The sequence below is a fragment of the Macaca nemestrina genome, chromosome 7, assembly GCF_043159975.1.
Source record: "Macaca nemestrina isolate mMacNem1 chromosome 7, mMacNem.hap1, whole genome shotgun sequence".
NCBI lineage: Eukaryota > Metazoa > Chordata > Mammalia > Primates > Cercopithecidae > Macaca > Macaca nemestrina.
The window spans coordinates 153,279,108-153,300,027 of record NC_092131.1 but is presented as its reverse complement, the minus strand read 5'-3'; the positions used below and the strand labels follow the sequence as shown (position 1 = coordinate 153,300,027).

At 39.8% G+C, this 20,920-nt stretch overlaps 1 protein-coding gene across 1 annotated transcript in view; it reads right to left on the bottom strand.

Annotated features, from left to right (window-relative positions):
- LOC105490670 (SHC adaptor protein 4) overlaps positions 1 to 20,920 on the bottom strand; it is a 142,654-nt gene that overhangs the window by 10,279 nt on the left and 111,455 nt on the right. Inside the window, exons 9-11 of the mRNA XM_011756531.2 lie at positions 18,089 to 18,149; positions 10,292 to 10,471; positions 1,045 to 1,298 (exon numbers count right to left, since the gene is read on the bottom strand). Coding sequence (XP_011754833.2) covers positions 1,045 to 1,298; positions 10,292 to 10,471; positions 18,089 to 18,149 — 495 coding nt within the window. The remainder of the gene's footprint in view (positions 1 to 1,044; positions 1,299 to 10,291; positions 10,472 to 18,088; positions 18,150 to 20,920) is intronic.

Below are 20,920 nucleotides of genomic sequence, written 5' to 3'. Positions count from 1 at the left end.
TCTACTCTTCTCTTTCCCCCATTCCCCCAAGGGAGAGGTCATGAGACATGGAATTCCTTCCTGACACTGAGCTATGCTGATGTGGGGAAGGAGTTGATGCAGATAAAGTGAAATTGTTCTTCTTACCTGTTTCAACATGACTGTTTTCAGCTCTATGCTCACCTGAGGTACTACAACTTTTGAAGTGAATTCTGTGGCTCTCATAAAGGTATTTTGGTCGATATAGGTTTGTTAATTCTTTGTTTCTGTTGGGGGAATGAGGGCTGGGACTTCCTAATCTGCCATCTTGCTGATGTCACCACTCACATGGGCTTTGATTGCATCATTTGTCTCAAAACTGCCAATGCCTCCCCACTGCCTGGCAAATTAGGCATTTCTGCCCCATATGGATGGCTCTAATGTACCTTTCCCAGGATAATTTTCTGTCTACAGGCATCCTTTGCTACTGTCATTCATCTTCTCTTGGCTTAATACCATTCTATGACTCTGTCTGCACCTATGGTTCCCTCCCTATACTCCAAATGTCCCTCTTTTGAAATCTTGCCTTCTTTCAAGGTTTGCTTTACATGATGGACCCTATAAGGAGCCTTCTCAGTTTGCCTCAACCAGAACGATCTCTCTGTTCTGAGAAACACCATAATGCTTTGGTTGAACCGTTCTTATCTCATTCAGCTTTACATTATAATTATTTAAGCACCTGTTTTATGAAATTATCAGCACTCTGAGAGCAAGGACTATGTATGTGATACTGAACAACAGTCAGTTGCAAATTCCTTTACTTCAATATAGCAGGTATTCATTTAATTCATTGAATTGCACTGAAAAGGGCAGAAAGAGTCTGTCCTCTGCTTGATACTCCAGGGTGGCCTCCTACTCTAACCCCTCCACTACCCTCTAGTTAGCATGTCCTGCTCCAACTGGAAGGTTCCAGAAAAAGCAAACACTTAGCCTTGAGCACTATTCAATACCAGGTTTTGGAAATGATTCAGGTTATGCTTAATAGAACAACATCCTGTGAAACCTCTAATGAGAAGTCAATGATACCTTGCCTTCAGGATCCACCAGAAGAAGATGTTTTGCTTGGCCTCCCTGTAGTCCACTCAGCACATATTGGCCGGGGGAGGTTGCACTCTCTCGAACCAAAAAGTCCCCATCCTTTACCAAGAGGCTCTCTGCCGCCTTCCTGCTCAGCTTGCCATGATAGCATTCTTCACTCCACAGCTGCTGCTTAATGTGTGGCAAAGAATGTGAGCTGGCAGGCTGGGCTGTGGCACCCGGCTGAACAGTTTCTGGTGCCTCTGAAGTCAGAACACAAAGAGAGACATCATCGAGTTACCGCTTCATCCATCCATTCATTCATTTATTCACTCAGCAAATATAACCTGAGGTCCTACTGTGTGCCAGGCATTGCTTAAATAATACTGCTTGGGGAAGAAATGAGATTTTTGTTTTCAGAACTCCCAACAGGCTTTAATTTAATGGTAGATCCAAACATTGCCTTTGGCTTCTGTTACCAGGGAAGCCTTGCCCAGGTGCAGGAGTTTTTCTTTCAGATGGGAAATGGAACAGACCCACGAGAACTGCTTTTATAACTGCAGAGAGAGGCTCTTTATGTCCCAGGGGTTGCATGTTAAAGAGAAAAAAGCTTATGCTGTACCTGGATTACAAATAATTTCTACAACGTTTCCAAACGCTTTGAAAATAGCTATAATAACTTTAGACCATCCCCACTTTTTAGCATTTAGCTCTTGTCCCCCCTTTTTAAAACTGAATTACTAATGTGTGTCTAGTCATTCTTCTGACCCAAAACTTCAAAACTTTGCTAAACCTCACAGCATTCCTACTGAAGGACCACTTTGCTGTTTGTATCATTCACCTGCCTGGACAAAGAGAGTTGATGAGGTAAAAGAAGACAAATCATCAGGGAGGAATAACCCAAGGCAGCTCCCCAAGGCACTGCCTACTAAGTGTTGTCCAGAGTTGAGAGCACTGGGGATGGGAAGGGACCTCCAATTAGCAGTTTATAGTACTATCCACACTCATAATAGTGGTAATAGTTACTGCGTAGTTCTCATTTATCAAGTATGATAGAAACTGCTAAATGCTTTACATACATTATGTTGTTTAACTCTCACAATTAGACAGGCAAGGAAATGAATCTTTAGAAAGGGTGGCTGGACAGGATGGCTCATGCCTGTTATCCCAGCACTTTGGGAGGCCGAGGCAGGTGGATTACCTGAGCTCAGGAGTTCGAGACCAGCCTGGGAAACATGGTGAAACCCGGTCTCTACAAAAAATACAAAAAAAAAAAAAAAAAAAAAGCCAGGCATAGTGGCACATGCCTGTAGTCCCAGCTACCTGGGGGGCCGAGGCAAGAGAATCGCTTGAACCAGGGAGGCAGAGGTTGCAATGAGCCAAGATCGCATCACTGCACTCCATCCTGGGCGACAGTGAGACCGTGCCTCAAACAAACAAAAAGGAAGGTTCAGGGACTTAAATTTACACTGCTAATAGTTGTAGATCTGAAATTTGAAACAAGGTTATCTGACTCCAAAGCCTAGATTCTTAATTACTAAACTCTAAGGCCCTTGCCTTGGATGTGAAAATCTTTCTTTTAGTAGAATCTAGCCACTTTACTTCAGTAGTATCCACAAAGATCCCTTATTTGGGTCAGCCTTCAGCATCTCCAAAAGTAATAACGTAAAACTCTTATGTCTGAAACCAGGTTCTTATGTCTGAAACTTGCGTGTTTAATAAGGCAAATTTACCAGGAAAATAATCATAGAAACTAGATTTTGTTTTGTTTTGTTTTGTTTTTAAACGCAAAGAGTCTTTTAAATAGAAACCAGTCTTTATCTTCATAAACTCAAAGAAGTGTTTATATGTCCTTAGGTAAGGGTCTTGCAAATGAGAAATTCTCTTGACTATGAGTTTGTATGACTACAATTTACACGTGATCATCCCATGAAGTCACTGGTGTAGGCAACCAGTGTCCTGTAGTCGTAATTCAATTCTATCAATACATTACAGTTTTGTCCCTACTTGAGGGCTTCTTTCTGCACACAGTTATAATGCAGTATTCACAAACAGATCTTTTAAAAAGTATCATTCATCTAAATCTAATGGCTGGAAACATTCTCTTCTACAATCAAATCTTTCTATTGTTGCCAGAAATAGCCTGACAAAATGTATGCAGATTTGATGAATAATACTTGTAACTGGCCTTAGTGCTGCCTGCTTTCAGGCACAATGGATAACTTCTAATGAGTCGCTATATGTGTGTTTGTGTGTGTGAAAAAGCGTGTGAGTGTGGGAGGAATGCATGCACACATTGTGTGTGGGTATACACATCTTAATGCATGATGGCTTTGGTTTATTCTGAGATTATGGTGAAGAGCTTTTGGACAAAGACAAAACAATAGAAAAACAGACATTATATCATCTTGAAAAGAGGCAACGGATCATGGGCCAACCAGAGGAAATGGACAATGTTTTCCTAACAGTTTCCCAAATTAGCAGAAGGACAAGGTACTCCACTGGGAGATTTCAATCATCCAAACATTTGCGGAAAATCTGATTCTGCCAGAATAGATGACAATTTGTTTACTTTGTTTAATTTTAAAAGTTACACATACTAGCTTTTTAAAATCTAGCAAAGAGAAAAACAAATAAAATTAATTACCTATGGTCTCATCACTAAATAAAACTGCTCTTAACACTGTGGTACATTATCCATTATCTTGCTCCTTTTCTAATGCATAAGTTGACATTGACAATAATACTTATAATCTAAATATGGTTATTTATATATAATTTATGCATAATATTTAATAAATTGTTGAATTGATATAATCATATTTTCTCAGAAGGAGTAGTGAAGGTTAAGGAAGTAATAAGGAAGGCCAATCTAGATTTAACTGAAACCATAAAAAAGTGATAGGAATTATGAAAGAAAGTAAATCATATCATCTTGGAGTTCCCATTGGCACTTAAAGACATATTTTTCACAATCAGACCTTAAAGAAAGCACAGTATAGATATGGCTATCCACATCCAAATGGATCTAATGGGCAAAACCTCTAAAAGGGAAAATATGGTTTAAGGAAGAGAAAAAAATCTAACATGCAAAATCTGGATTAAATAATTGAAAGTAATCTCAATGAGAAAGAAAGGATGAGACATTTAAAGAAACCAATATGAACTGTAAAGATGGCACACTGATGAATCCCATTTTTAAAAAGCACCTGTAAAACAATTTTTATAGTATTAATTATTATTTTAGCAAAGCACTGGAAAAATTGGTATGTCCTTCAATAAGGTACTGATTACGTAAATCATGATGCACTCATACAATACTATAGAGCAATTTAAAATAGTGAAGATCGTGTGCTTATATAGACAAATTTCTAAAATAGAGAGTAAAATAAGGAGGTATACAAGGGGATTATTATAACTGAGAGCTGAAACAAGAAAGTGGAACGTTGTCTTGTTTGACATCAGCTGAGAATGTGCATATTGGGTGACTGAAAATTTTTGTTGCTCCGTGCATGGCCACACATGACACAAAAGGACTATGAGTATTGATTTCGGAGTTACAACTAAATTTTAGCAAGTAATCTAATTCTCGAATATGGAATCTGTGAATAATGATAATTGACTACACTGTTTATTAGTATGGATTATTGGGTGTATGAAAACTCTAAAATAAAAATGTATTTGCATTGAGAGGAAAAATATGTTCATTTACACAAAGTATCTGAAAATTTGGTAGAAAAAGATGTTAACATGAAATGTTAAGCATAAATGAGAGAGAGGTTCAGATAGTACCCAGAGAAAAATTATTTGTAATGTAAAGAAAGAATTAAATGTCTGTTAGACACGTTACTAGGGCGTAGCAATTAGTATATAGTAATTAAGATGCTGGTTGAGAAAAGGCAAGGGGCCTAATAGAAAAAACATAATAAAGATCCCAGAAATAAATTCACATATATACGAAGAGTTTGATATAATAGAAAGTAGCATCAGGGAAAAGAGGAGACTACTCAATCAATAGTGTTTGGAAAATTGACAAACATGGATAAAATTAAGTTAGATCTCCAACTTCACATAATCTATAAAGGTCAAGGGGAATAAATATTTTATTGTGAAAATAAAACAATGAAGCCAATATTTTAAAAAATAGATGGATAAAAAAGCGAAAATTTAATCCAAAGCAAGTAGAATGAAAACATAATAAAGATAAAATGGAAATCAATGAAATAGAAAACAAAAAACAACAGAGAAAATTAAACCCAAACCTGGGCACACTGGAAAGATCCATAAAATTAATAAACCTGAAAGAGGACTGATCAAGTAAAAAGGAGAAAATTACCAATAACAGGAAAGAGAGAATGGATATCACTATGGATGTTTTGGGCAATAAAAAGACAACAGAGAAATATTGTGGAAATCTTCATACAGAACTGCCTCTAAGCTAATAAAATGGAATGCTGCTAAGTTTTCAAGGAAACTACATTGCCAAATAAATCACAATCCCTTCTTGTCCACGGCTTCTGGCCCCTGAAGCAAACTCGAATTTCTCATGACCACAGTGGGAAATAGGCTGTAAAAGTGGCAAAGCCCCCGAGAAAGGCACATTCTCCAATATCTACTTTAAGTGTGCACGTGGAGAATAATGGCAGGAACAACCCAGATGGCATGGTCTGGGTCCACAGATGACAGTGGACACCAAAAGTCCTCTCATAAAGCCAAACCAGTACCCAAGCAAATCGCTTTCTCCACTTCCAGCTCAGTCTTCAGAACTCTAGCCTGGCCAGATTTGGTCATTGCTGTGGACCAGTGGCTGCTGTCCCATGCTGTTGCATTCCTCCCTTTTGAGAATGTGAGTTTCTACTGCTATTATCTTATTCCTATTCCCCCATTAATTTGGGGTATGGAGGGTGGCAGACAACTTGGCAGATAATAAGGATCTTCATCTAATTTTAGATGCTGTAATTGTATAAGTACTTGCAATGTCTTCCTTGGGGAGAGGGCAAATATGTTTTATGTGAAAAGAAAAGCTCACGAATATTTGAGTGGCAGATAGGTGTACTGTGACAGAGACAGTTAGTCATCTACCAATATCTATCCTCCCTTTCATTACATCACAGAACTCCTAAGTTTAGCTAGGCACCCAGCTAGAGTAATTTTTCTAGCCTTCCTTGCAGCTAGGTGTGGCCACATATCTATGGTCTGCCAATGGCAGGTAAAAAGAAATGATGTCTGCCTCTTCTGGTCATGTCCTTTAAAGAAATATATATGTGCTCCTCTTTTTTCTCCTTTCCCACTAGCTGCATGCAAATGTGATGATGAGGGCCCAAGCAGCCACTTTGGACCAGAGATGGAAGCCAGATGTTGAGAATGACAAAGCTCCCCTACCAATCCCGTGGCACCAATCTTTGAGCTTTTAGGTGAAATAAATAAATGTCAGCCCTTTTTACACTACAGCATTTGGTGGGGGTGGGGGGGTGGGGGCGGTATTTGTTATGGCAACTGAGACAGAAACTAACAATAAATCAAAATAAAAACTAGTACCGGAACTCATGGTATCTTTGTGCCATGTTTGGTGAGACTGTGTCGGAACCTTTTTTCTGTTCGTAGTGTGACAGGATGAACTGAGGAGCCCTATGAGCATGCCTGAGAGATATTTAGTAACTCTGGATGTGTTTTTGTTTGGTTTGGTTATACTGAATTATCAAAAGCTTTTTTTTTCCGGCTAAGGGAGGCTAAATATGTCTAAAGAAGCTAAAGAGGATTTTCAAGGGAGGAAGGAAGAAAACAGAAGGATCCATTATGGGGGAAGGTTAAAGGTGAAGTTAAGACATTTTATTAAAAAGTATGTATAAAGCTATCCCCACTCCATCTCTTTATTACTAGACAGGCGCTTTAACCAGGTAAGCCCTGGCCAGGCGCGGTGGCTCAAGCCTGTAATCCCAGTACTTTGGGAGGCCGAGACGGGCGGATCACGAGGTCAGGAGATCGAGACCATCCTGGCTAACACGGTGAAACCCCATCTCTACTACAAAACACAAAAAAACTAGCCGGGCGAGGTGGCGGGCGCCTGTAGTCCCAGCTACTCGGGAGGCTGAGGCAGGAGAATGGCATAAACCTGGGAGACAGAGCTTGCAGTGAGCTGAGATCCGGCCACTGTACTCCAGCCTGGGTGACAGAGCGAGACTCCGTCTCAAAAAAAAAAAAAAAAAACCAGGTAAGCCATGAAGCCTCACTCCATCTCTTTATTAAATGTTCTTAAATCAACATAATTTAAGGTTTTGGAGTGGATTTGTTTTGGAGGGAGCAATGTTGAATTTAATCTCAAGAGGGCAGCAAGGAGCCCAGAAGGGCTATGGTACATTAAATCCTAACAGTAAATAAAGAGGGAGAGCGTACCAAAGGCCTAAATTATTCAATATGTTGCCACCAAAGCAGGGAAAGGGAGAAAGGTGGGGGAAAAAAGGCTAGAGTCAGAGAAAATACATTTTGACATTACAATTTTGGACAAGGCAGACTTTATTTATTTTCAATGGATGACAGGAATTTTGTTATGTATTAATTTTGCCATTTCATATTATTGAATGGCCTATGACAAAAGGCAAAGTTCCTTTGCTTGGATTATGAATAATTTTAACTTTGGAGACTAAATTATAAAGGAACTGGAGTTGTGAATCAAAGAATATTCCAAATCACGTAATTTGGGCCACCCACTAAATAAGTTCTCTGATAATATGTGTGGCTCTGAAAAGTCCATGAAATGAAAAGTATCAAGAATATACTCTTATAAAATCTAAGGTCCAGACAGGGTTTTTTTCCAAAAAGTTGTAACAAACATTACCTATCCACATAGGACATTGCCCATTGCACAGATGAGTAAGCTTAACAGCAAAAATCTAAATTTGTTTCACATCTCATCACCCACCACATAAGATGTCCTCTGTGGTAGCCACGGAGATGCACTACCCAAATCTCCCTTCAAGGAAGCACCATTGCCCCAGGTGTCAGCAGTCAGCCTGCAGCTAACCAGCCCTTCTGGCTCTGCCTCAGCTGCCAGGGTTTGACCTTCCTGGTGTGGCCCACATCCCAAGACTGAGATAAATGGGGCTATATAGGGCCAGCCATTTGGGCCCAATGTAGGACAACTCTGACAGACCACATGGGCTTTTTGGTGTTGGCCGAGGCTTTGTCAGTCCTGCGTTGCAGTCCCATCTCCCATTCCGGCCAATCCTACTTCCTCTCCATTGCTTCCTGATATTGATCATGTTACAGACCCTGCTGCCAAGCTTCATCTTAGCATCTGCTTCCAGAGACTCCAGCTTGGTTGGATAGGGTGTCAGGAGTGATCTTAAAGGCCGGGCGCGGTGGCTCAAGCCTGTAATCCCAGCACTTTGGGAGGCCGAGGCGGGCGGATCACAAGGTCAGGAGATCGAGACCACAGTGAAACCCCGTCTCTACTAAAAATACAAAAAATTAGCCGGGCGCGGTGGCGGGCGCCTGTAGTCCTAGCTACTCAGGAGGCTGAGGCAGGAGAATGGCGTGAACCCAGGAGGTGGAGCTTGCAGTGAGCCGAGATCGCGCCACTGCACTCCAGCCTGGGCAACAGCGTGAGACTCCATCTCAAAAAAAAAAAAAAAAAAAAAAAAAAAGGAGTGATCTTAGAAAGTCAGCATAAAGAGGGACCACTTGTCACCTGGCTGACAACGAGGACCCCTGGTTCTTCATCTAGACAGTTAAGACGGTCTGCTGAGGTCCAGGCTCAACAAAATCTTTTCAATTTTGTCTTGCATTGCAGCCACACTAGCTGGAAAGCTGTCTTTGGGAGTTCTGGAGAAATCTCCTGGACTATTAAAAGGATCTTCTCAGTGACTGGTTCAAACCAAATTTGACAGCATGCCAATCTCTGAACACAACAAGCTTCAATATTTTATGAAAAGCATTTTTTGTTTGTTTATTTTTCCATTGATTATAGACTTTTGGCTTGTTTTATTTTTACTTATGTTCCTGTTTATGCATTTACCCCTGATAGTAATTTGACAGGAAAGATGTTTGTCTTATTGTGTTTTACCCACAGTACATGGGTGAAGAAAGAAGCCAACTTATTTTAGTGCTTTATAGATGACTTATTAAGGGGTTTTGAAATGAATAAAATTAATGCTATCCCTAACAGAAACAGTAGCCACTGTGATTCATGCAAATAAACAAATTCAAAATTATCTCCCGGCCTTGACAGCCCTTCTTTCAGCAAAAGTACACAGCAGAAATCAAAAGTTGGAAGTAAATTTAAAGTATTTGAAAGGATTATTCAAAAATCAACATTTCCAAACCTTGAAACCCTAAACAACTCCACAAAGCTCTAATCAATATTAACTGTGGTGAAGGATAGAGGTAAAGAAAGATAATTCAACACCTGAAAATGAGACCAAGAAAACAGCCTCCTTGAAATGCGAGATAGTACAATTAGTTAAACAGTAACCCTCAAAAAGATAAATTCAAGGCCGGGCATGGTGGTGCCTGTAATCCAAATGCTTTGAGAGGCTGAGGCAGGCAGATGGCTTGGGCCCAGGAGTTTGAGACCAGCCTGGGCAAACATGATGATACCCTGTCTTTACAAAAAATACAAAAATTAGCTGGGCATGGTGTTGTGTGCCTGTAGTCCCAGCTGCTCCAGAGGTTGAGATGAGAGGATCGCTTGAGCTCAGGAGGCAGAGGTTGCAGTGACCTGTGATCATGCCATTGTACCCCAGCCTGGGTGACAGAGTCAGACCCTGCCTCAAAAAAAAAAAAAAAAAAAAAAAAAAGAAGATAAATTCAAATCCTAATCCCTGGTACCTGTGAACACGACCTAATTTGGCAAAAGGGTCTTCACAGATGTAATTAAATTAACAATCTTGAGATGAGATTAGTCTCATCTCATCCAATCATTTCATCTCCTCCTAAATCCAGTGACTGTTGTCCTGTAACAGGAAGAAAAGGGAGATGAAGAAATAGAGACACAGGGGCAGTCAATATGAAGACAGTTGCAGAGATTAGAGTGATGTGTCTACAAGCCAAGGAACATCATGAATTGCCAGTAGCCACCAGAAGCTAGGAGAGATGCATAAAATGGATTCTCCTCCAGAGGTCCCGGAAGGAACCAACCATGCTGACACTTTGATTATGGACTTCTGGCCTCCAGAACTGAGAAAGAATAAATTTCTGTTTGTGGTAATTTGTTACAACAGCCCTAAGAAATGAATACAGACAGTGAGTAGCTACTTACTTCCGCAGTGCCAAGGGCTCCCCAGTGGTTGGGCTGAGCTTTGATTTCCAGCAGAGCCAAGTGTACTTTGAAGAGCCTGTGTATTAATGTAGCAGGGGTCATCAAAGAGATCTACTCGGCACGTGTGCTTCAATAATGAGGTATCTCGCTGGGACTGCACCCCTCTTGGATGGACATTACCTGTAGTGATTAGTAGTGATCAATACATTATGTTTTTTGCTTTGTAAATAGTAAATAGAATCATGTTTGAGTCTAGAATTCATAGAAACCTAAAGGCTATGCCCCACCCTATACAATGATTGAATATTAACTTTTAGGTTTGACCTGGAAAATCAAAAGCAGCACCAGTCTCTGAGAGAAAGCCACCCTCTCACTGGGCTTCTTTCCCCTCTCGGACCCAGCCCCCAGCCAACCAATTACATCAACAGCAGACAGAAGACAAGCAAGAAGATCTAAAGAGGACTGACTGGCCATGGAAGAAAGACGGCTGATAGTCTCAGCAAACAGCAAACCCACACTCAACACTGCTCAGAGGGGTTGCCCAGGAATCAGGAAAACACACATGTCATATTGAACTTGAATATCTATAATTAAACTCCTTTTCAAAACTGATTAATTTTAGATCCTTATTTCCTGTGAACTAAATTAATTTATAAATAAGTGAATGAATGAATACAATAAAATTCTTAAGAGTAGGAAGTCTGGCTTCTTTCTATGCTCAAAGTTTGCTCTTGCCAACCTCAGCCTTGCACCAATTGCTGATGTTTAATTCTGTTATTCAATGAAAAGAACTCAAGCCTCAGGTTATCTCCTCCTCCTCTATTAATCTGTTCTCTCTCCTTCCATTCTATTCTACACATTGTAGCTCAAATAATCTTTTGAAAACTGCACATCCGGTCACATTTCTCAGAAGTTTCATATACCTCTTCAATTGCTTCCCACGCTCTTTAACAAGCTGTAGGCCCTGCTGTGTCTACCCAGCTACCCTTCTTCCTCTCTCCTCCCCAGCCTCTGCCTGGGATCACACTGGCTGTCTTGCAGTATGATCTCACATCGAAAGGCTGTCTCCTCTAATTAACATGTTCTTCTCTCCTTTTCTCCATCACCGTCATCCTTCAGATGTTAACTTAAACATCTCTATCTTTAGGAAGGCCTTCCCTGACCTTCCAGACCAGACTAGATCTCTGCTTTCCTAGCAGTTTTCACTAGACCTCTAACATGGTTTGGCTGTGTCCCCACCCAAATCTCATCTTGAATTGTAATAATCTTCATGTGTCAAGGGCAGGGTCAGATGGAGATAACTGGATCATGGGGGCAGTTTTACCTATACTCTTCTCCTCCTACTGAATGAGTCTCAGATCTGATGGTTTTACAAATGGGAGTTCTCCTGCACAAGATCTTTTGCATGCTGCCATGTAAGATGTGACTTTGCTTCTCCTTTGCCTTCTGCCATGACTGTGAGGCCTCTGCAGCCATGTGGAACTGTGAGTCCATTAAACCTCTTTCCTTTATAAATTACCCAGTCTTGGGTATGTCTTTATTAGCAGCATAAGACCAGATGAATACAACCTCCAAAGTCCATATCATGTGAGTAATTCATTCTATTATTTAAGTTCTATTCTATTATTTAGTTAAACAGAATATGTGCCAGCCATATAGCTAGCCAGCTGTGCTCAGGGTCATCATGAGGCTGCCCCTGAACTAGTGACATTCCTTTGCCATAATGAAAGACAACATTAGTCCTTCTATTGCTTTAGTCATTAAACCTTTTCAGTGTGCTCCAAGGACCAACCACATACTGAATTTCACATCAGGGTGAATAATGCTATGATACTTGTAACTCATAGTATGGAAACTAAGAATACACCAAGGTGGAAACTAAGAATACACCAAGCAGGAGAAGCCCAGTCAGAAGTCTGCAGTCATACCACCTGCTTCTCCTTTACTCCTTGTCTGTCAGCTGTGACATGTCATCTTGAAATGTGCCATGCTCTGTATGTGGGGTATCCTAAAACAAGAGTGAGGTTTCTACAAAGGGAGGAGTTGACAGGGTGCCTCATTTGTTTTGTACATTTTGCACATATAAGACAGTTTCCATTTGCTTAAGTGGATTTATAAGTTATATTATCTAGTTTAAACTAAACTTGCTTTTACAAATGGAAAGCGGCTAAAAAATTACTGCAAAGAAATGAAGGATTAAGGATAATTCTTTTAGTACAAGCTCCTCCTTAGCTGCATTATGAGCTTATAAACAAGAATGATCTAATCAGATCAGAGCTTTGGCACCTCAAATGTTCAAATTATCAGCAATTAAATCTATTTTCTTTTTCAATAAATGCTCTAAATGCATACTAGACCTTGAGATATTATCTAATGATAGCATCCAGCTGTTGTAATTAGCAAGTCTTTGTAAAAAATGTTCATTTATCATCTACTCTAACTTTAAATTTTCCTATATTTGTGTGTTTTATGATATATGCATATTAATATATTAGCACATGTGTATACAACTTATACATTATTAAATAACCATTTATGTAGGAATGCCTGTTCATAAAAATTTACTGAAAGTGAAATAAAATCTAAAGTGCTTGAAAGTGGCTAAGTCAGTTTTTTTTTTTTTTTTAAGTTAACATCTCACCCTGTCACCCAGGCTTCAGTGTATTGGTGCAATCACAGCTTACTGCAGCCTCGAACTCCTAGGTTAAAGTGATCCTCCCGCCTCAGCCTCCAGAGTCACTGCAATTACAGGTGTGAGCTACCGGGCCTGGCTAGAGGTCAGCTTTTAAATTTCATATGGACCTGAGTTCAAATCCCTGTGGTATCTCTTACTATCTGAGTGGTCTGGGATGAGTTAATTAACCTCTCTAAGACTCAGTTTTCATATCTGTAAAGTGTGGGTGCCTGGCTTAAAATACTGTTGTGAGGACTAAGTGAAATAATGTTGGTGAGACACTGAGCATAGTGCCTGCCTTATAGCAGGTATTCGATAAATAGTTCCCACGATGCTCAGTTATTATTTAGTCATTGATGCTGGGCCTCCATACATGATGCTTTATCTCTTACTGCAATATCCTCCCCCTCCTTTTCTTTACCTAATTCTTATTTGTCCTTTAAGATTCTGCTCTGAAACCATCTTTTTCAGGAAGCCTTCCCCTGAATCCTTCCCTCCCTTGGGTGCCACTTCATGATATACTGCAAGAATGTGTTTACTTCTGTCTTCCCCTTCAGACTGCAAATTCCTCGTGTCCTTGAGGAAAGACTAGAACCCATCTAGTCTGTGTATCTTCTGCACCTTCAGTGCTTGGGATGAAGCACGTGCTCAAAAGAAAAATGTTTATCAGCTAACTGGACAAATGACTGCATGTCTATCCAATCTTCCTTTGTTGGCATATTTAACCCCATCACGTTTTGAAGACTCTGGATCAACCCATAGCACAGGGTGATAACGCATCTGCCCCTCACAAAGCGTTAGCCTGAGCTAACCACATCAATTGTACCATCCCGTAGGATGACACCAAAAGCATCAGTGTTTATGTCCAGCCTCTCTTGAAAACTGCCACCTGTAAGTGCACAATAGCGTACTGAAAAAAAAAGAAAGAAACTGCCATCCGTTTCTTTTTCATATGTGCCATCATATTTAAGTTGGTAATGTTGCCTTAAATTTAAAAAAAGAAAAAAGCCCACCCCAGACCCAAATTTAAAATCATTCTAGGCTGAAGTGTATGGTTCACGAGGGCTTAGACACATGTGCCAGCTAGTATGCTTTCCAAAAGTTCTTTGTGCCAAGTGTTACTCCAAGACCCTATCCAACTTTCCTAAATATATACAAAGGTAGAGGAAAATAAATATATACAAAGTGTATACACTGTAAGTAACAACATTTTAAAGTGGAAGCCCTTAGGGTTTGTGGGAACTTAATGTCTTTTTGATTAAAAATATCAACATTTCAATTTTAACTGGAAGGTCAGGGAAACATTATTCTATTTTGCTAATTATTGTTTTCCATGAGGGATTTTTTCCACAAGTATGAAGGATAAGGATCTTTTCTATGTCTAGTGATACACAGAATTAACTCTTTCAACAACCAGAGGCTACTGCAGTATTTATAATACACTGGAATTCACGTTTGAAGTCAATATTTGAATAAATGAATCTCTTGGGAGGTTACTGAAAATTTTTCTATAGGTATCTCTCAAATGCCTATATATGAATCTCTGGGAAAAGCCACAAAAACTACATATTTGCTATTCTGGCAACTGTTCTTAAATTACTCATTGGTAAAGAATTTCGGATTACTTTAAAAACACATGCCCAAGTAGGCCAAGTGCAGTGGGTCACGCCTGTAATCCCAGCACTTTGGGAGGCCAAGGCGGGCGGATCACCTGAGGTTGGGAGTTCGAGACCAACCTGACCAACATGGAGACACCCCATCTCTACTAAAAACACAAAATTAGCTGGGAATGGTGGCGCATGCCTGTAATCCCAGCTACTCGGGAGGCTGAGGCACGAGAATCGCTTGGACCCGGGAGGCAGAGGTTGCAGTGAGCCGAGATGGAGCCATTGCACTCCAGCCCGGGCGACAACAGGGGAATTCCGTCTAAAAAGAAAACAAAAAACAAACAAACAAAAAAACATGCCCAAGTAATCACAGACAGGTCTCAAGGCAGGATTAGTTGATTTATAGGTGCCTAGGGATAAAATGACACTGTAGTAGGAAAATCCCTCCTGCCATAGTAGGAGGGAGACCTTACATGTCATGGCCACTGGGACATGGATTGAGTCCTTTATCCCACCATGGTTTTACTAGTTAAGGTTTGGAGAGATAGCCTCTGAGCATTCTGGTTCCTCACTGGAACTCAGAAGTGGTTTTTTTATGGAAACGATGTTGTAATTCAGTGATTTACGGGGGAGCAAAGTATCTAGGTGAGGGACTTCTCTTAACTGCAAACACCATCTCACCTCCTCAAGATTCTGAAGTTCCCAGTTACAATCATTATCTTAGAGCCACCATTAAGAAAAGTAGTATGCAATAGAACTTTCTATTGTTTTATCTGTCACTACAAAATATACATTTAAGCTTCAATATAGGCAAACCAGAATAGTAGAATATAGTACACTTGTCTAAGAGTCAACCATCATGGCTAGGATTAATTCTATAAAAATATATCCCAGGCTCCAAACAAACTTTTATTAAAGTTTGTTAATGTGTTTGGATCTTCTCATAGTGGCTTAGGGAAATATATATGCAAATAAGAATAAGGGGTTATATTGTTTGTTGGTATAAAGAAGAAAAAAACTAAGATAATCTGAAACAATAAATTAAATTATATGGCAAGACTACACTTACAAAAAGAAAAATCTTGAATAAATGTGGAAATACTTTCATATCCATTAATTCCTTCATAAATTTATGTTTTTGGAGATGGGTGTTTTAATAATTTTTTTTAATTAATCAAGTTGAGAACTCTTGGGGGAAAAAAGAAGGGAAGCCATGTCCCCTTTTTCTTGTGGTAGTACTGTGATTTAGCCCATTCAACATAATTCTAGAAATGTCCATTTCTAGACTTTCATTCGTGAGTTCCCTTCAGAAGCTGGGTTATTGAGGACAGGACGGATGTGGCTATGCTGACTATTTAATGGAGAGGAGGGAAACAAGCTGGGAAGGGAGGTGTTTGGGCAGGACTGAACATTATGAAGATCCTTAGGACACTGCTGTAGGTTCGACACTCATCCTTCTCTCTTTACTCCTGAGCTCTCTCTCTGTCCCAGTGATCTGGGAACTGGTCTTGGCATGCTTAGTTCTGGTGTCCATTTACTTTTTTTTCTCTCTCTCTCTCTCTTTCCCCTGCTCTCTCTTCCTCTCTCCCTATGTCCCTTTCCTACTTGCTTCCTACCTCCCTCTCTGTGCCTGGATAATTCCCACTCATCCTTCAGGCCTTGGTTTGATTGTCACTTCCTTAGAGAGAGCCTCTACAGCCCCCCAAATTAAGTTAGGTTTTCCCATTATTTCTTCCCATAGCATCTTGGGCTTTGAAGCACTCATCATACTTGTAGGCATTTGTTTAAGGTGTGTCTTCCTTGCTAAACTGCAAACTATAAGAGTGCCAGTTGTGTCTCTAGCTCTAGCACCTAGCACAGTGCCTGACCCATGGGAAGTCCTCAATAAGTAGTCATTAAATAAAGAGTTGAATAAATTAAGAATATATGCATGAGATAAAATAGGACATGGAGGTATTTCCAAGTGAGCTTCAGTACAGGGGAGAACATGGTTGCAATACCACAAGGCATGCGTGATACATTCCTGACTATTAAATCCTTAGGTTAAGAACCTCCAGGATGAGGGAAAGGAGAGAGGAAGGAAGTATGGCTGCCAGAGAGCGTAACTTTTAAGAGATTCATACTTACCATTAATTTAATTTGTTTAGTAATGTTATTAAAGATTGGTTTGGAATTTTAAATAACTTTAAAGAATGGCATGGAATTTTAATTTCTATCATAAGAAGGCATGCTTTTACTGAACTTAAAATACTGCCTTAGCCCTGGCATGGTGGCTCACGCCTGTGATCCCAGCACTTTGGGAGGCCAAAGGAGGCGGATCACTTGAGGTCAGGAGTTTGAAACCAGGCTGACCAACATGGCGAAACCCCATTTCTACTAAAAATACAAAAATTAGCTGGGCATGGTGGCGGGTGCCTGTAATCTCAGCTACTCAGGAGGCCGAGGCAGAAGAATTGCTTGAACCCAGGAGGCTGAGGTTGCAGTGAGCTGAGATTGCGCCATTGCACTCCAGCCTGAGCCACAGAGTGAGACTCTGTCTCAAAAAAAATAAATAAATAAAGATAAAATAAAATAAAATAAAATAAAATGCTGCCTTAGTTCACTACTCTGTTTACAAGATAGAGGAAGGTGGTAATCATACCTATACCAGAAAGAATAAATCTTCATATATCCTTCATGATATAAAAATAATAAAATTAATATATTACATTGGTGTAATTCCATAAGAAATAAAAAAGTATCCTTGGAAGTGACTGTCTTGTAGATGGCAAGTACCTGCTAATTTAGTTTGAGTTCTTAAATATGGTTATCCATCTCTATTCTCCACTGCATTATTTACACAGTTCAGTCATCTCTCCCTCTAAAACTGTAAAACTTTCCTTCCTGAAGAAATAAATATGATCAACAACTAATAGGAATTAAAATGACTAACTCACAGTATAATTTGTTTTAATTAAAATATATTTCCAATCTGATAGTTGATGCTGTGGAAATGTTTTGTCCAACATCAATGATCACATGCAGTAATAAAACATTTAATACTCTGGCAAATATGGGGTGGACAAGCTCCTAATTGAGACTCTCACATTTCAGACATCCTTTCGTTCCCTGTACCATGCCAGAATAAAGGTTTTATCTTAATCCTAAAGGATCTGACAGGCATCAATTTTCACATTAGCTTACTCCTGATCTTTGAAGTAGAACTCCCTTGGGTTTCGAGCAGAGAAAGCACCTTTCCAGAGAGAGAGCTTTCATGATGTCAAGGCAGTAAAAGACTCCATAAAGCAAAACCATCAGCATGGCAGATCGCACAAGAGCAAGGGAGAACCATGAACCTCCCTGGTGACACATATGCAACATTCTGGGCCTCTCTGAGAAGCCTACAGCCAAAGGATTGTGTGTTTAGTGGTAGATACCTGACTTTTCAATGAAGTATTTAAGAGCAAGGGCCACACATGTCCATAGGACTTACAAGGAATAAGGAGGGTGGCAGATGGAGAAGGGCATTGTACATACCTATTGCCCTGCTTTGTTCTAAACAGTTCTCATATACACTGCTGCACTTGGAGTTTCCAGGCTGCATGAACAACAAATTATGAAACATTTACAAACATAGTACACATTCATAAACTTAAAAGAAAAAATTAATAATACTCCCAGAAGAATATAGCAGACTTTACTTTCTGACACAGGAAATGTTTGACAAGTAAGAAAAGTAAACTGATATTTTGGGTGAACAGTGTACACTTTTCATAGTTCATCACCTTGGAGCTGCAGAGTTGGTTCTGATTGGGCTGTGGGATTCTAAAGGCTACCAGTGTCCTGTGTCCTGAGGGTTATTGCTTCTGCTTGAGAAGTCGCATTCCAGAACTCAATCCAAGTCTCAGCCAGAAAGTGATTTTCAGGACATTGCTATAAACATTGGCCATGTAGCCAACCTCTATCTAACTTTGAATTGGTAGACTGGATCTCTACTCTACTCAGGTTTGTGCCAGGCTCACGTCTCACCCTTGAAAATCTCATCCAGAGAGCTTCAATCATCCCTGTACATACAATCTCATCAGCAATACACTGGAGGGAGGGATCCGCTTGATGCCTTTGAGATGGGCAGTGTCTTTGGAAAGATTAGTTTGGCAGCACTGTGCAGGAGGGTTTGAGGGAATGAGATTAGAGTCAGGAAAGGGTCTTTCAGAATCATCTAGGCAAGTGAGGACCGGTACTTAGAAAGAGGCAGTAGAAGTGGAAAAGTTTGGATAGACTCAAAACATATTTTCATGGTAGAATCCTAGGTCTTGAAGACTGAACTGATATGGGGCCCAAAGTGTGAGAACAACAGAAGATTGTAGATTAATGAAAGATTGTCAGTGCCATTAATAAACACGAGTAAATCAGTAGAGGAATCAAGTTTGGAGTCAGGGAGAAAATGCTGAGTTCAACCTTGATATAGGTAAGCAATGCAGTGCAGTACGGCATTACAGCTACAGAGATACATAAGAGCCAAAGACAGAGAAGTTAAAGGAAGTGTGTATACAGGTGGCCTGCCAGAAGCAAGATAAACGCCCAGGGTAGAGCCTGGGAGAGTGCTAATGTGGTGGTATGGCAGGGCTTGTGTTTTTACTGGAGGAGATGAAATAAATGATAACGTAAAAAGGTACGACTTACTTTGAAACGTATCAAAAATAAGATGGATCAATGGATGATAATCAGCTATATATGTAATAAAGCAAATATAATAAAATGTTAATTGTAGAACTGAGATGGTGAGTTTGTGAGTGTTCACTGCATAATTCTTTCAAATAGTCTATACGTTTAAAAATACTCATAATAAAATGTGAAAAAATGAAAGGACAGCAGCGACTAGAGAAGCAGAAAGAGAATGATAAGGTGGAAATGTTTTGGAAGCTTACAGAAGAGGTCTCAAAAAATAAGAGGTGGGGCCAGGTGTGGTGGCTCACACTTGTAATCTCAGCAATTTTGGGAGGCCGAGGCAGGCAGATTACCTGAGGTCAGGAGTTTGAGACCAGCCTGGCCAACATGGCGAAATCCTGTCTCTACTAAAAATACAAACATTAGCTGGACATGGTGGCATGCATCTATAATCCCAGCTCCTTGGGAGGCTGAGGCAGGAGAATCACTTGAACCCGGGAGGCAAAGGTTGCAGTGAGCCGAGATCACGCCACTGCACTCCAGCCTGGGTGACAGAGTGAGACTCTATCTCAAAAAATAAATAAATAAATAAATAAAAATAAAAAATAAAAAAATTAAGAGGTGGAAGTCTTAGACATAGCAATCAGGCAAGAGAAAGAAATAAAAAACATACAAATAGGAAAAGAATAAGTCTATTTTTCTTCACTGACTATATGATTCTATACCTAGAAAACACTAGACTCTGCCAAAAGGCTCCCAGAACTGATAAACTTCAATAAAGTTTTGGGACACAAAAGCAATGTACAAAAATCAGTAGCATTTCTATACACCAATAACATTCAAACTGAGAGCCAAATCAAGAGCACAATTTGACTTACAATAGCCACCAAAATATAATAAAATAAAATACCTAGGAATACATCTAACTAAGGAGGTTAAAAGTCTCTACAAGGAGAAAAAGAAAACACTGCTGAAAGAAATCACAGATGACACAAATGAAAAAGCATTCCATGCTTATGGATTGGAAGAATCAATATAATAAAAATGGCCATACTAGCCAAAGCCATCTACAGATCCAGTGCTATTCCAATAAAACACCAACATCATTTTCCCCAGAAAATGACGGTTCATATGGAACCAAAAAATGAGCTCAAATAGCCAAAGCAATCCTAAGCAAAAAGAACAAAGCCAGAGGCATCACATTATCTGACTTCAAACTACACTATAAGCCTACAGTAACCAAAACAGCATGGTACTGGCACAAAACCACACACGTAGACTAATAGAACAGAATAGAGAACCCAGAAATAAAGGTGCACACCTGCAGCCATTTGATCTTTGACAAAAATAAGCAATGGGGAAAATACTCCCTATTCAATAAGTGGTGCTGGGATAGCTGGTTAGCCATATGCAAAAGAACGAAACTGGGCCCTTACTTTTCACCATATACAAGTTGTATTAAATATATAAACCTAAGACCTCAGAATTGTAAGAATCCTAGAAGTAAACTTAGGAAATCTATTCTGGACATCAGCCTTCAGAAAGAATTTGTGACTACATCCTCAAAAACAATTGCAACAAAAATAAAAATGGACAAGTGGGACCTAACTAAAGAGCTTCTAAGCACAGCAAAAGAAACTATCAACAGAGTAAACAGACAATCTACAGAATAGGAGAAAATATTCACAAACACTGTGCATC